At 47.1% G+C, this 13,538-nt stretch overlaps 1 protein-coding gene across 1 annotated transcript in view; it reads left to right on the top strand.

The window, feature by feature from the left end:
* Positions 1–13,538, top strand: part of ITGB5 (integrin subunit beta 5) — a 125,992-nt gene that overhangs the window by 65,298 nt on the left and 47,156 nt on the right. The window contains exons 6-8 of the mRNA XM_017516448.2: positions 1,441–1,602; positions 3,090–3,185; positions 5,375–5,464. Of these exons, the coding sequence (XP_017371937.1) occupies positions 1,441–1,602; positions 3,090–3,185; positions 5,375–5,464 (348 nt within the window). The remainder of the gene's footprint in view (positions 1–1,440; positions 1,603–3,089; positions 3,186–5,374; positions 5,465–13,538) is intronic.

The raw sequence follows: 13,538 nt of genomic DNA, 5'->3' as shown, positions 1-13,538 counted from the left end.
AGTTTAAGTTTTGCCTGTGCTGGGCAGCCTCTCCCTTTTCCTCCTCTCCCTAGCTTCCATTAGCATTGGACTTTCCTTCATTAACACTCCTGTCATGGTGTATTGAAGTTGCTGTTTCCATTTGACTGTAAGCTCTTTGGGGTCTGCAATTAGCTTTTCTCTGGACCCAGTGCCTTCTATGGGGCCTGGCATGCAGTAAGAGATAAATGATTGAATGTTGGGTGAATATTGAGTGTCTGGGAAACTGATTCCCCAAAAGGTTAATCCCTTTGCTAACAATAGGTCTGCTGGCTGTCAGTCCTCTGTCTTCTTTTCAGACTTCTTTTCCTCCTCATGTTGGCTGATTCTTTTGTGATTTATTTATTTTTTATTTCCATGCTGCCCCTAGAGCCAGTGAGAAAATATCATAGTTCTTTTGGCTGTTTTATCCACCATTATGATGATAAGTAAGGGAGGATGATACCCTCTATTCTTCATCTTTTATAAGAGCAATAGCTTTTAACCTGTAAGGTCTATGAATCCAGTCTCCTATTTCAGTAGCAAGTGTGCAGGTATAGAAGACTCTCCGCAGCGGTTAAATCCTTCATATCTTCACGCTGCCACCGACACATTTTGAGATGCCCTCTCGCCGTTACTAAGAAGGCAGCCATATCCCAGTGTTTGTTGCTCTGTATCAGGATCCAGCTGCTCCTAAAAATGATGACTGGGAGTGTTTTTGTGTAGAGTTGGCGCCGCAGTGGCTGAGTACGAAAAATGCAGAGTTTAGCCTGAAGACTGGATAAATTCCAGATCGTGGAGCAGTAAAGGGAGAAAAGGGATCTTATTGACTTTAAACACCACCGTGGCTCAAGTAATGATTGGAGTGGTTTACATCTACCAGAATAGATGGCAGGTTTTACCAAACCCTAAGAAGACAACCCCACCTATTGGTCATTTGAGTGCTCTGTTCTGATTGACTCAGGTCTAATTGGGGGACTGAAGTGGTCACTTAACCATCATCTTAGTCTAGCCCAGCCAACCAGGGGATGTTGATGGGGGAGCAGGTGGCGGGAAGGTTAAAGGTTGTTCTGGGGAAGGAAGAATAGCTGAGGCTAAAGGGGGACGCGTCCAGGAGGAGCTGTCCTCAGGGGTCATTGAAAGGAGAAGATCAGAGTATGCTGGGCTGGAGTTGGGGGGGGGGGTTCCAGGTACATGGGCCAAAGTGGGCAAAGGCTTGGACATGTATCTATGTGTGTTTGGGCTTCTCCAGTCCAGGCTGTGTCTCTTCAGAGCCTCTGTGGAATCCCTCCCCAGTGGTTTTGTGAGTATGCCCCAGGTACACATGGCAAGGGGAATGCCTCTGATTTAGGCCATGACTCCTGGAGATGGGCCAGTGCCCTGCATGACCAGGGCAGGACTGGGCAGGAAGACCGGTGTACCCATCCACCTTCTGTCCTTCAGGAGAAGATTGGCTGGCGAAAAGATGCACTGCATTTGCTGGTGTTCACAACGGATGATGTGCCCCACATCGCATTGGATGGAAAACTGGGAGGCCTGGTGCAGCCACACGACGGCCAGTGCCACCTGAATGAGGCCAACGAGTACACTGCATCCAACCAGATGGTGAGTGCGGGGGACCAGACCCCCCACTCCCCGATGCCTCTCCTGTGACCCTGCCCTTGGTCTGAGTACTCACCCAGCCTTGAAACCTTCCTCTGGCCCTCAGTATTCACTGGCTTTCTGATCCATTCTTGGTGTTGTGTTTCAATATTCCATCTTCTCCACCTGGGTTTTTGGAGCCCCTCATTGACTGACAACATTTCTCAGGGATTTCTGTAGCTGGTTCATCTTTCTGCCAATGTGCATCTAAATGGGGAGTGTTGGATTGGGATACAGGTGGCCCAGGGGAAACAGGATAGATCTCATAGTGGGGAGGGGATCTTAAAGGAGGGTGGATGCTGTGCTCCTGCAGAGGTTACAACTGGGATAGCAGTTATAGGGCATGACTTCCTGATGTCTAGAAATGGGCTCCCAGAGGTGTGAGCTGCCTGTCAGCGTCAGGAGTGGACAGAGGTGTTCTGCACGGAATGGGAGGTCCCAAGGACCCTCTACTCCCAATGGTCTATAACCACAACTATGCATTTTAAAAGAATTTTTTCAAAATTTCAAACATTCTTAATAATAGACCAGCAAAATGAACCCCACATGCCTATCACCCAGACCGAACAGTGATCAAGATCTCGCATACTTACTATGCAATTTTTCCTCCAAAATCTGCACCCTTTTCTTTCTCAAATCCATTCTGGTGGCCAAAGAGGAATTCTTCCCAATTTTCTTTCCTAGAAAAGCCCGTTTTCTCCAGTTTCAAGAGGTGGTCAGTGCCCAAGCCTTCCATCTTGTCTAGGAATAATGGAATCTGAAAAAAGGATTGTAACTGTAGGACCTCACCAGATGCGGACTCCCATACCCATCAGTCCTAGAAATCCCTTAGGACGCTGTTAAACTGCCTCTCACCTCCCTCTCTTCCTCCTTTCTTTGCACCCCTGCCCCATGGGACAACTTTTAGTCCAGAGCTTGGCTACCTCCTCTGCCTGTCTGAGCCACAAGCAGGACCTGCGGGGCATGTTGGCAGGCCTAACGTTTAGGCATAGGAGATGGAAAATAGGGCAAGGAGGCAGAGAGGAAAAGTTTTAAAGGACAGAGGAAAGAGGTAAGAAGCGCTGATGGCAGAGGGCAGGATGTGGTGGCTATTCTCTATGGTGTCCCCACTCATTCCCCTCCCTGCTGAAAGGATGGAGACACACACCAGATATGGAAAACCTCCACTCATCACCTCTCCACTCTGAGGTGGGAGGAGTGAATCTGGTTTGGTGGATGCCAGAGGGTCCTTTCCTTGAGGGTCTCCTCTACTCAGCTCCTCAGTTCAGGAGCTGCCAAGGAGGCTTAGTTATTAAGGGACTCTAAGGGCCCACCTAAGGAAAAGGTGCTTCCATGGCAAATGCTGGCTGCTGAGTGTGCATTGCAGCCAGGCACGGTGTGCTCAAGTAAGCTCGCTTCTTTTACATTCCTTGTTAGGAATGTCACAACCTTGACTTTTGCCTTTGCCCTAGGACTATCCATCCCTTGCCTTGCTTGGAGAGAAATTGGCAGAGAACAACATCAACCTCATCTTTGCAGTGACAAAAAACCATTATATGCTGTACAAGGTATGCTGGGAGGGAGGGAGGCTAGTGGTTTAATTCTGGGGGCCAGGCTGACCCTAAGGTGACTGGGAGTTTAGAATGTGGGGTAGGGTGAAGGGGGTGGTGAGGAGTGTTTACAACCCTGCCTGTATGGGGGAAATTCAAAGGAGGGGTGGAATATAGCCCAGTCTTGGTCTAATGGAAAATAACAGGAGGAAACAATTAAGCATTCGCATAGCAGTGTATACGTTACAGGAAATTTGAACATATAGAATCTAATGTGATTCTGAGAAAAACCTTGAAAATAGCATGAATTCCCATTTTTGGGTGATGAAATGGAAACAGAGAGAGGCACACTCTAATAGAGAAGGGAAATATAAAATGAAGATATACACAAAGAAAAGTAAGGCATCTCATCAGGCTACATCGCTAATCCCAGTATTCCAGAGCTTTATGCCTGAGCCTGCAGACTATAGGAGACCAGTGGGCCAGTCTGATGCAAGAATTCCCACAGAAACCAATAAATGTGCTGAGTGAAAGAGCAGTCTATGTATGGATCTGTTACGTCTAAAGAAACTGTTCCTGGGTCACCTCAGATTATCTTCAGAAACCCCCCTCATGAACCTGCTCCTTCTCACAGTCACAGATGGGCCACGTTTGAATTACAAATCTCCCCAGTGTGCTCATGAAAGCTAAATGTAAGCTTGCCTTTTTTACATGGTGAGGCAATGAGAACTTAATCTGGAATCCCTTTCTACCCTCCACCCACAGAACAGCTGGCCATGGTTCCCTCTCCTTCTTTTTTTTTTTTTTTTTTGAGACGGAGTTTCACTCATGTTACCCAGGCTGGAGTGCAATGGCGCGATCTCGGCTCACCGCAACCTCCGCCTCCTGGGTTCAGGCAATTCTCCTGCCTCAGCCTCCTGAGTAGCTGGGATTACAGGCACGCACCACCATGCCCAGCTAATGTTTTTTGTATTTTTAGTAGAGACGGGGTTTCACCATGTTGACCAGGATGGTCTTGATCTCGTGATCCACCCGCCTCGGCCTCCCAAAGTGCTGGGATTACAGGCTTGAGCCACCACGCCCGGCAGTTCCCTCTCCTTCTTGTTCTTAAATGTCCACAAAAGAACCTTTGTCTGATTGTATTTTTCTATTACTCCTGCCTGAGGTTGTCACTGATAAAATGCCACTTACATTTTCTTGAGTTCTTTATCCTCCTTTAGTCCAAATCAATTTTAGAAGATGAAGCAAGGGAAAAGGATTGTTTTTCTTTTTTGTTTAGTGGAAGACAGCAGGATAAAGCCTATTCAGGGCATGGTGGTGCATGCCTGCAATCTCACCTACCAGGGAGGCTGAGGCAGGTGAATCTCTTGAACCCAGGAGGCAGAGGTTGCAGTGAGCTGAGATTGTGCCACTATACTCCAGCCTGGGGGACAGAGCAAGACTCCTTTGCACAGAAAAAAAAAAAAAAAGCCTATTCACTTACAAATAACGTTTTAAGGCGGAAGAAGTCCACCTTGGCTTAAGCATCCTTCCTCAGAGCTAAATACATCTTGCTTGGGGAGGGTGCCCACCCAGTCCCGAGACAGGCAGAAGGCAGTGGATGTGTCTGTCACTGTTAGAAGTGGCAGACTTGGGAGTTAGTACAGATGAAAGAAGAAAGGTGGGCACTTCAAGGCTGCCCCTTTGCCACAGGACCTCAGAGGTCCTTGGGAGGCCACCAGCTGTATCTCAGCTTCCTATTAAAGAAAGGACCTATACTTGAGACCCTTGGAAAAGTTACCCTTTTCACTCCTTCTGAACAGATTGAGCAGATCCTGAAAGCTGAACCTGGAAATGCCTCAGATTCCAGGGGAGAGATGGCAAGAAACTCTCAGGAACTGTCAACCTTAAAGGGTGGGCTTTTAGAGAGCTGTCCATTACCGTGGGAGGGGAGGCATCTCAAGACATTATCCTGTAGGGAAAGATCTTGTGAGCCCCTTTCCTGTGGATCTATGGGGCTGGATATTCCATGGCCTACTGCAGCAACTGTTCACCCATGCCATTTCTTCTTGCCGTTCCCTGTGGCATCTTCTTCAATTCATGGTGGGAGAGGGTGACAGGATATGGTACCAGGAGCCTTTACTGGTCTAGCCCAGTGTAGCAAAGCTCACTTTGACAGTTGGCAGGGCAAAATGAACTTATTTCTTTTCTTTACTTTTTCTCCCAAGAATTTTACAGCCCTGATACCTGGCACAACGGTGGAGATTTTAGACGGAGACTCCAAAAATATTATTCAACTGATTATTAATGCGTACAACGTAAGTCACCAGCCTCTTCCCCCACTGCCACCTGCACTCCACCCCCTCCCACTGAGGTCCTGCAGCCGCCGTGGGCTCAGGTGGGCGGTTCGCTGTGCTGCTCTGCTTGGCTCTGCTCCCCCATCCCCTCGAGTTTGGTGTCTTCTTCTGCTTCACTCAGGGTCAGGGTGGAGAAGCCCATCCTGCATGATGCGTCTCCCTCTCACCTCTGCCATCTTGACTCTCATCTGCAGATCTCAGTGAGCCAGGGAGTAGCTCAGACTCAGGCTGGTGGCCTAGGAAGTGCTTAGGTTCTGACATCTCTTGTGGGCCACAGTGGTATTCTCCACCAACCCAGTGCCCAGGCTAACCCTGCCACCATATTCCCTGTGTGAGGGAGCAGAGCACCGAGAGCCCCAGGCCCATGCTGCAAGATGTGAAAAGCTTGCACACTGAGCTCACCTCCAAGTGGCAGGACGGGAGTCCCTCAGGCTCATGGAGCTCAGCGTAGAGCTGCAGACTAACATGGGAGAGGAGAATCAACAATCATTTTTTTGTTTCAATTTAAAAATATAGAGTCACAGATAGGGTCTCACTATGTTGCCCTGGTTGGTCTGCTCTCAAACTCCTGGAAGCAGTCCTCCCACATCAGCTTCCCAAAGTCTTGGCTTTACAGGCATGAGCCATCACGCCTGGCCAAAGAATCAATGTTTTGCCTGCCTACTTAGGACGTGATTGTACTCAAGTCTTTTCAGAGGGTTTGTGAATGGGGCTGTTAAATTCTATGCTGTTGTAACATATTATGTGAAGCTGGCCCTAATATATTAAGTACAAGTTCTTATAGATGTGGTTTAGGCATCACTTTCACACTCCAAGCTATGCATCCACAGACTCACCTCCCAAATCCTTCTCTTTCCTACCCTCTTTTCCCTCAATTCATAACATTCCAGAAGTACTTGACTTGGATCTACCTTCTCTCAGGCAAATGGCAGGCAGAGGCCTTGTGCCGGGAAGTGTGTGCCCTCTGCTGTCCCCTCCCTTGTGGGCCCCAAGATGGTCATGGCATCCAGTGTCTACCTACCCGCTCAAGGGGACAGGTTGTTTCTAAATTGCTATTCAGAGTAAATCTTCCGTTAAAACTGAGTCATACACAGACTGATTGTGGCTTAAGTAACATTATTGGTCCTAAACTTGGGTAAAATAGGTTTTTTTGGGTTAAACTAGGACCCTAACAAATCACTGTGGCATCACACATCTGTAAGAAAAGTCATCTTGCCTTCCCAGCAGTGACTGGTTACAAATGAGTATTTAGAGCCCGGCCTTCCCCAGCGTTGGTCTTGTCCACCTGCCGATGTGGCCCTGTCTTGAGTTACAAAGTACTGCAACTAGGGAGAACCCTGGGGCTTGGGGTGTGGCCAGCCCTGCGCTTAGTCCCCTGGAGCCTCAGCATCCTAAAGGCAGCCAGGTGGGCAGCAGTGAGGATTTTTGGCTTGTTTTCCTTCCCTTCCTTCGCTGTTCCCAACACCCCCATCTCCTGTTGTAGCCAAGGGTCCTCTTGCTCTCGCAGATTCTGATATTTCCGGAACTTCCTGTTGTGAGAAACTGAAGACTTCCATCTCTCCTACCCCAGTGCCCACATACTAACATCCTCTTTTCTGTTCTCTGACCTTTAGAGCCTCACCAGATCCCATAGGCACTTCAGAACCCAGACTGCAGTGAGACAGGGTTTCCTAATGAAATTTACACTATAGTGACTTGCAGATTCCATGGTGAGTGATCTGGTTTACACTTCAGCAAGAAGGAGAACACCTAAGCTGGTTATGTGGGCACAGTAGGTCTGCTGAAGTGTGACACCGAGAGAGGGTTTGGGATGTGAGCCTGCATGAGGAGGAACCAGGCCTGTGAATGTCACCCTCCTTCCTGGGGTGAGCTGTGAGCCGCTTGGGTCTCAAACTCTGGACACTGAACTAAGAGAAGCAAAGCAAGAGCCAGAACCCCTGCCTTGCTACCCTCCTCTTCCCTCTGAGGATGCCAGGGCTGGGAGACCCCACGGGGCAGAAGGGGCACCACTGCTGGACCCACTTTCACAGACAGGGAGGCCACCGCTTGCCTCATGCTAAATCAGGGCCTTTGGGAAGAAACGGCTGAAGAGCAGCTCATCTGGGCTCTGTGGAGTGGGGCAAAGTCCCTCTTTAGGGCTTCTGAGGAGGGGCCACTTCTCAGCGTTTCAATGTCAGCCGCCTCCTGAGTTCAGAGCTCTGGGCACCCCAAGAGCTTTGGCTGGTGAAGGCCCAGGCCCCTTGCTCCTGGCGGCCGTGATATTGGACGGCATCATGGTGCACAGTTCCATAGACCTTGCTGGGCTGCCTTGCAGCAGTGGGGAAGGCACCCTGCTCAGACAGCGTCTGTGTGACCGGCGAGTTCTGCATGTCTCTGCATCTGCTGGGAGCGCTTAAAATCAGGGAGCAGGAGACTTTATTATCAGTTCCCTGCATGGGATCTTGTAAGTGCTTAGTCCTGAGCAGGATTTCTTATATATCTACATTCATTTTCTTAGTGGAAATCCAGGGACCCAGGGTCAGGGAGTGAGAAAGGAAAGCATTCCCTGTGTGGTAGGCAGAGGCCAGGAGAGGAGTGGAGACCTCTCCCTGCTGATGAGGAGTCAGGTGCGGGGATGAGTACAGGGAACAATTGTTCTGGACTGGAGCTGCTTTTGGAACCTGGAATGAATTCCCAGAGGAACTGTGGGAACCTAGCACTGTCGCTTGACTCTGCTAGTTAAACTGGTTCCTATAGGTAAACATGTTGTAAAATGAAGCTGATGACTTATGAACGAACTTTGAAACTCAACGCTTTTAAAAATGAGTGATTACGACCAGCCTTGGTGGCTCACGCCTATAAATCCAGTGCTTTGGGAGGCCAAGCTAGGAGGATCACTTGAGGCCAGGAGTTTAAAACCAACTTGAGCAACATAGTGAGACCTAGATTCTACAAAAAAATTAGCTAGGCATGCTACTTGGGAGGCTGAGGCGGGAGGATCGCTTGAGCCCAGGAGTTCAAGGCTGCAGTGAGCTATGATTGTATCACTGCTCCGGCCTGGGCTGCAGAGCAAGACTCTGTCTCTTAAAAAAAAAAAAAGGAGGGGGGAGGGGAATGATTGTTAGAATACTCTCAACAATAATTATTCATATCCAATGGAAAACAATTATAAAGCTTTATTGACATACAATTAACGTATAGCAAACTATACTGATTTAACTGTGTAAGTGTTGACACAGGTATATACCTGTGAAACCATCACCACCATAAAGATACTGAACATGTCCATTACTCCAAAAAGTGACCCCTGATAATTCCCTCCTTCCACCTCTCCCTTCAGGTGAAGTTTTTAAAATATATGTTAAATATAAAAATGTGAAACTGCAAGGTATTTGAAGCAAGTTCAGTTGGTTGAAGCCATGTTAGGGGTATATTGGTGTTCCATGTTTATTAGAACCTGTGATACTGTGGCATAGGAAGATTATATTTATATATATATATATATAAACATTTTTAGGGGCTTTGTATTGGAAACTAGGGGCATATATATATATATATATATATATATATATATATATGTATGTAGATAAAAACCTTTGTAGATAAGGACACTAGGATTATCTTTTGTTATAATATTTGGTCTTTTAACGCTGGTTCCTGACACAGTTTTCGAGACCATTGTCATTTCCTAGGTAATAGGAGCATCTTTTCTTCTAATGAAGTGACTCTTCGGGGTAGGGGGGCTCCTGGATAGCCTCAGGATGGGGACTGGTTGCTGGGAAACCAGCCATGTGATTAGAGGGTTGGAACATTCAGCCCCACCCCATGACCTCTGGGGAGGTGGAAAGGGACTGAAGTTTGAGTTGATTCAGTAGCCAGAGATGTAACCAGTCATGCCTATGTAACAACACCTCCGTGCAAACCAAGAAGACCTGGGTTTGGAGGGCTTTGGGAAAGCTGTGGACAGGTTCCTGGAGAGTGGCACCAGAGAGGACAGGGAAGTCCAGCATCCTCCTCACATACCTTGCCCTGTTTCTCTTCATCTGGCTGTTCATCTGCAGCCTTTATCTCTTATTAATACGTGGGTAAGTGTAAAGTGTTTCTCTGAGTTCTGTGAGCCATTCTAGCAAATTGATGAAAGAAGGAAGGGGGATCATGGGAACTTCAATTTACAGCCGATCGGTTGGAAGTATAGGTGACAACCTAGTACTTGTGATTGGCATCTGTGGTGGGGGCAGTCTTGTGGGCTGAGCCCTTCACCTGGGGGACCTGATACTGTGTCCAGGAAGATAGTGTCAGAATTGTGCTGAATTAGAAGACAGCCAGCTGGTGTCCAGTAGAGAACTGTGTGGTGTGTGGGGGAAAAAAAATCCTCACATCTGGTGTCAGAAGTGTTGTGTTGAGTGGTGTGTGAGAGTAGAGTAGGAAAAACAGTTTGGGTTTTTTCTTCCGAGTACTCATCTTACTTGCTGCTGTCCTGGCCAGTGGGAAGGGCTGGGCTGGACTGGACTTCAAGCTCCTTAAACTTGCACATTTCCTGACTTTGAGCCCAGCACTGGCCCCTGGTGCATGTGGGGTGTGCCAGGGCAGCAGGAGAGGCTTTCATCAGCTCTGCTCTCTTTTCACCTGCTCCACACCCTGCCAGAGTCCAGTCACAGCTCTCTCCAGACAACTTGTGTTTCTGTCCCCTCACTGCCCGAGTGGTTTGGGTTGGATTTCATGAGTCAGGCAACACATGACTAAGTGTGGGTGTTGGCTTTTACCTCCCCTAGAGTGCTGGCAGACCATCTGTGGGGACATTCTGGGCAGATTTGGGTTGGAACATATGTAACAGCTGCAATGGCTGTGGTATTTGGCCAGGCTGCGGAAGGAGCCAAATGGAAAGGGTATGTTTAATTTCATGTGTTTGTGGAATCAAGTCTGGTGTACACATCTCTCAGAGTGTGAAATCTTCAACTTGGATTTATGCATGTTTTCTTGCTGTGCCGAATTCTTCACTGTGAGAAATCACCAAGTCATCCCAAAGGAGTTTGGCAATGTGGTGCTTTGCTCTGTAATGAGTGCTGGTGAGAGACTCCCTTCCAGAACTCAGCCGTGGAGCCCTGGGTCCACATGTGCAGAGGAGGCTGGTCTCATGTTGCACCCAGAAAGGCCTCTTCCCAGAGTGGGTGTGAACAGAATGAGTTGGAAGTCACTGGAGCTGCATGTGGATGGTGATATCAGAAGCTGTGGTGTGATTTTCCCTAGCAGAGCACATGTTTCTCTTTCTGTTGTTGCCATAAAGTCTGCTCCCACCCACTCCACAGCTGGCCCGACGTAAAGCAATTGCAGCTGTGACCCAACCTGACCGAGTATTTAATAGCCTTTAAACTTCTGACGTTCCTGACGTTGTCTTCTTTTCCTACTGGAGAACTAAGGCATCACCTTGAGGGGCAAATCTAGTAGGAGTTAATGGAATTTTAGGAGTCACACATAAAAGTCTTCATGCATAAGAACTGCACTTTGACTCTCTACTATATTTTTATACTCCATCCATTCATTTATTCAACAGATATGTACCAGCAGCCTAATGTATGACAGGCATCATTCTGCACCTTGGAAATAAAATGTGAACAAAACACAGTCCTGCCCTCCAGGACTCATGGTTTTTGGGGCAGAGACCCTTACAACCAGGATACAACCTGACAATCTCTTTCCAAAGTAACAGAGCCAAATTCCTTTTTTTTTTTTTTTTCCAATTTTTGTTTTTGTTTTTGACCTCCTCTGTGGACAGAGAGCCAATTTCCGAAGAAAGAAGTGCATATGAGGAGTGTGGATTAGAGAGAGCGCTAGGGTGGGTAGAGAAGGCTTGCGTCTGGTCCTGTGCAGCTGAGTGGCCCTAGGCCACCTTTTCCTTGCCCTCACTTCTAGCTTCCATACATGAGAGGTTTGGGCTGCACCATCTCCACGGTTCTTGCTGCCTGAAATGTCTTAAGAGTTTATGATTCCAGAGACTCTGTGGGTAGCAGGAATAATACAAACTTCGTATCAGAACATGGGGCCTACGGCCTGAATAGAACATAAGAGTTCATTTCCATCTAATTCTTAGATGCTGACTCACAGAGTAGGAGTCCAAGTCGCTCTTGGTTTTTCCCAAATCCTCTTCCAGATCCTCCTTGGGTCTTTTCTTTTTCTTTTTCTTTTTTGAGACGGAGTTTTGCTCTTGTGGCCCAGGCTGCAGTACGATGATTCAACTCAGCTCACCACAACCTTCGCCTCCTTGGTCCAAGCAATTCTCCTGCCTCAGCCTCCCAGGTAGCTGGGATTTCGGGCATATGCCACCATGCCTGACTAATTTTGTTTTTAGTAGAGATGGGGTTTTGCCATGTTAGCCAGGCTGATCTCCAACTCCTGACCTCAGGTGATCCGCCTGCCTCGGCCTCCCAAAGTGCTGGGATTACAGGCATCAGCCACTGTGCCCGGCTCCCTTGGGTCTTTCAAGGGGAAGCTTGGGCAGACCTTGCTGGGGAACACTGGTGCTTCCTTCCAAAGTTTTGTTTGTGAACCACAGCAGGGTAGGAGAGCCCCATAGTTCAAGTGACCGTTCCCAGGTAATTTTTTACGTGTCTTCACTTTTCAGCTCTTTTACAATATACTGTTTTATCTCATCCACATACTTATTCACAGTTACAAATTTATTTTTAAATATTTACTTTGCTTTAAAAAATATTTTCATCTACTTGGCCTGAGCCCTTAGCATCACTGTTAAAATATTCATCTGTCTACCCATCCCTGCATTCACTCATTCATTCAACAACAGATTGTGCTAAGTCCCAGAGATATCTATGATACAGCCGTTGGACTTCACAACGTGGTAGGGAAGACAGATCTATAAATAACTAATCACAGGCAGCAGAGAGTGCTATGCGTATTGAGTGGCACTTTTGTGACCCTTGGCCAGTTAAGGCTGGCAAGTTGCAAGAGGAAGTGGATTTAAGACAGATCGTATTTTTAGAGTTGTAAAAGCACTTAGATAATTGGTTGCAAAGGGAGAGACTGTTTTTTGCAGAAAATGTTTTCAACAAGCTGTTAATTTGCTGGAAAACTGCATATTTCACTTATTCAACTTTAGCACTACGTGCTCTGCAAAAAAGGGGAAAAAAGAAAAGAAAGAAAACCCACAAGAGCAAGAGGCAAGTCTGTCTGCTGTTCTCTCCAACAGCCATGCTCCCTAGAGTGCACCTGAGAAGGGAGAGGGAATCTGCAGGGCCGTCTGCACATGTTGGGGTCCTTGTCTCTCAGATGGGTACATCTTGCTATACTATGTGTTTAGTAAATAAACAGACAGTTGTTTTAAATTTTTCTGAAAAATGTGACCTCTGAATAAAAGCTGCTTACTTCATTTGGCCCCAGTCTCCAAAGTGGCATCTTCTTTAGAGATTTTCAAGGACAACTTTTTTTTTTTTTTTTTTTTTACAGATTCTCACTCTGTCACCCAGGCTTGAGTGCACTGACACAATCATAGGTCACTGCATCCTTGAACGCCTGGGCTCAAGCGATCCTCCTGCCTCAGCCTCGAGTAGCTGGGACTCCAGGCGTGTGCCACAAGGACAATTTTTTAAACTAATAGATACAGAAAATTTTACAAACTTTTCACAAACTAAATAAGTATCCAGCACCCAGGTCAAACACACAGAACATTAGCAAGCCCTAGACGTTCCTGTTGTGCCCTCTTCTATCACAATCCCTCAAGGGCAACCATTCATTTTGTCTGTTTTTGAATTTTATGTAGATTTATAAAATATATATGCCTTTTGAATTTTATGTAGTTATAAAATATTGTTATATTTGTCAAATTTATCCATATTACTACACATAGTCATATTTTGTTACTTCTCATTACCGTTATGTTACTTCACTATACGAACATACTACAATTTTTAAAAATCCATTTTACTAGCCGGGCGCAGTGGCTCAAGCCTGTAATCCCAGCACTTTGGGAGGCCGAGGCGGGTGGATCACGAGGTCAAGAGATCGAGACCATCCTGGTCAACATGGTGAAACCCCATCTCTACTA

This window comes from Cebus imitator, unplaced genomic scaffold (assembly GCF_001604975.1).
Source record: "Cebus imitator isolate Cc_AM_T3 unplaced genomic scaffold, Cebus_imitator-1.0 Scaffold588, whole genome shotgun sequence".
Lineage (NCBI taxonomy): Eukaryota > Metazoa > Chordata > Mammalia > Primates > Cebidae > Cebus > Cebus imitator.
Note: the sequence above shows the minus strand (reverse complement) of the source record. Positions and strands in the feature narration are given on the sequence as shown.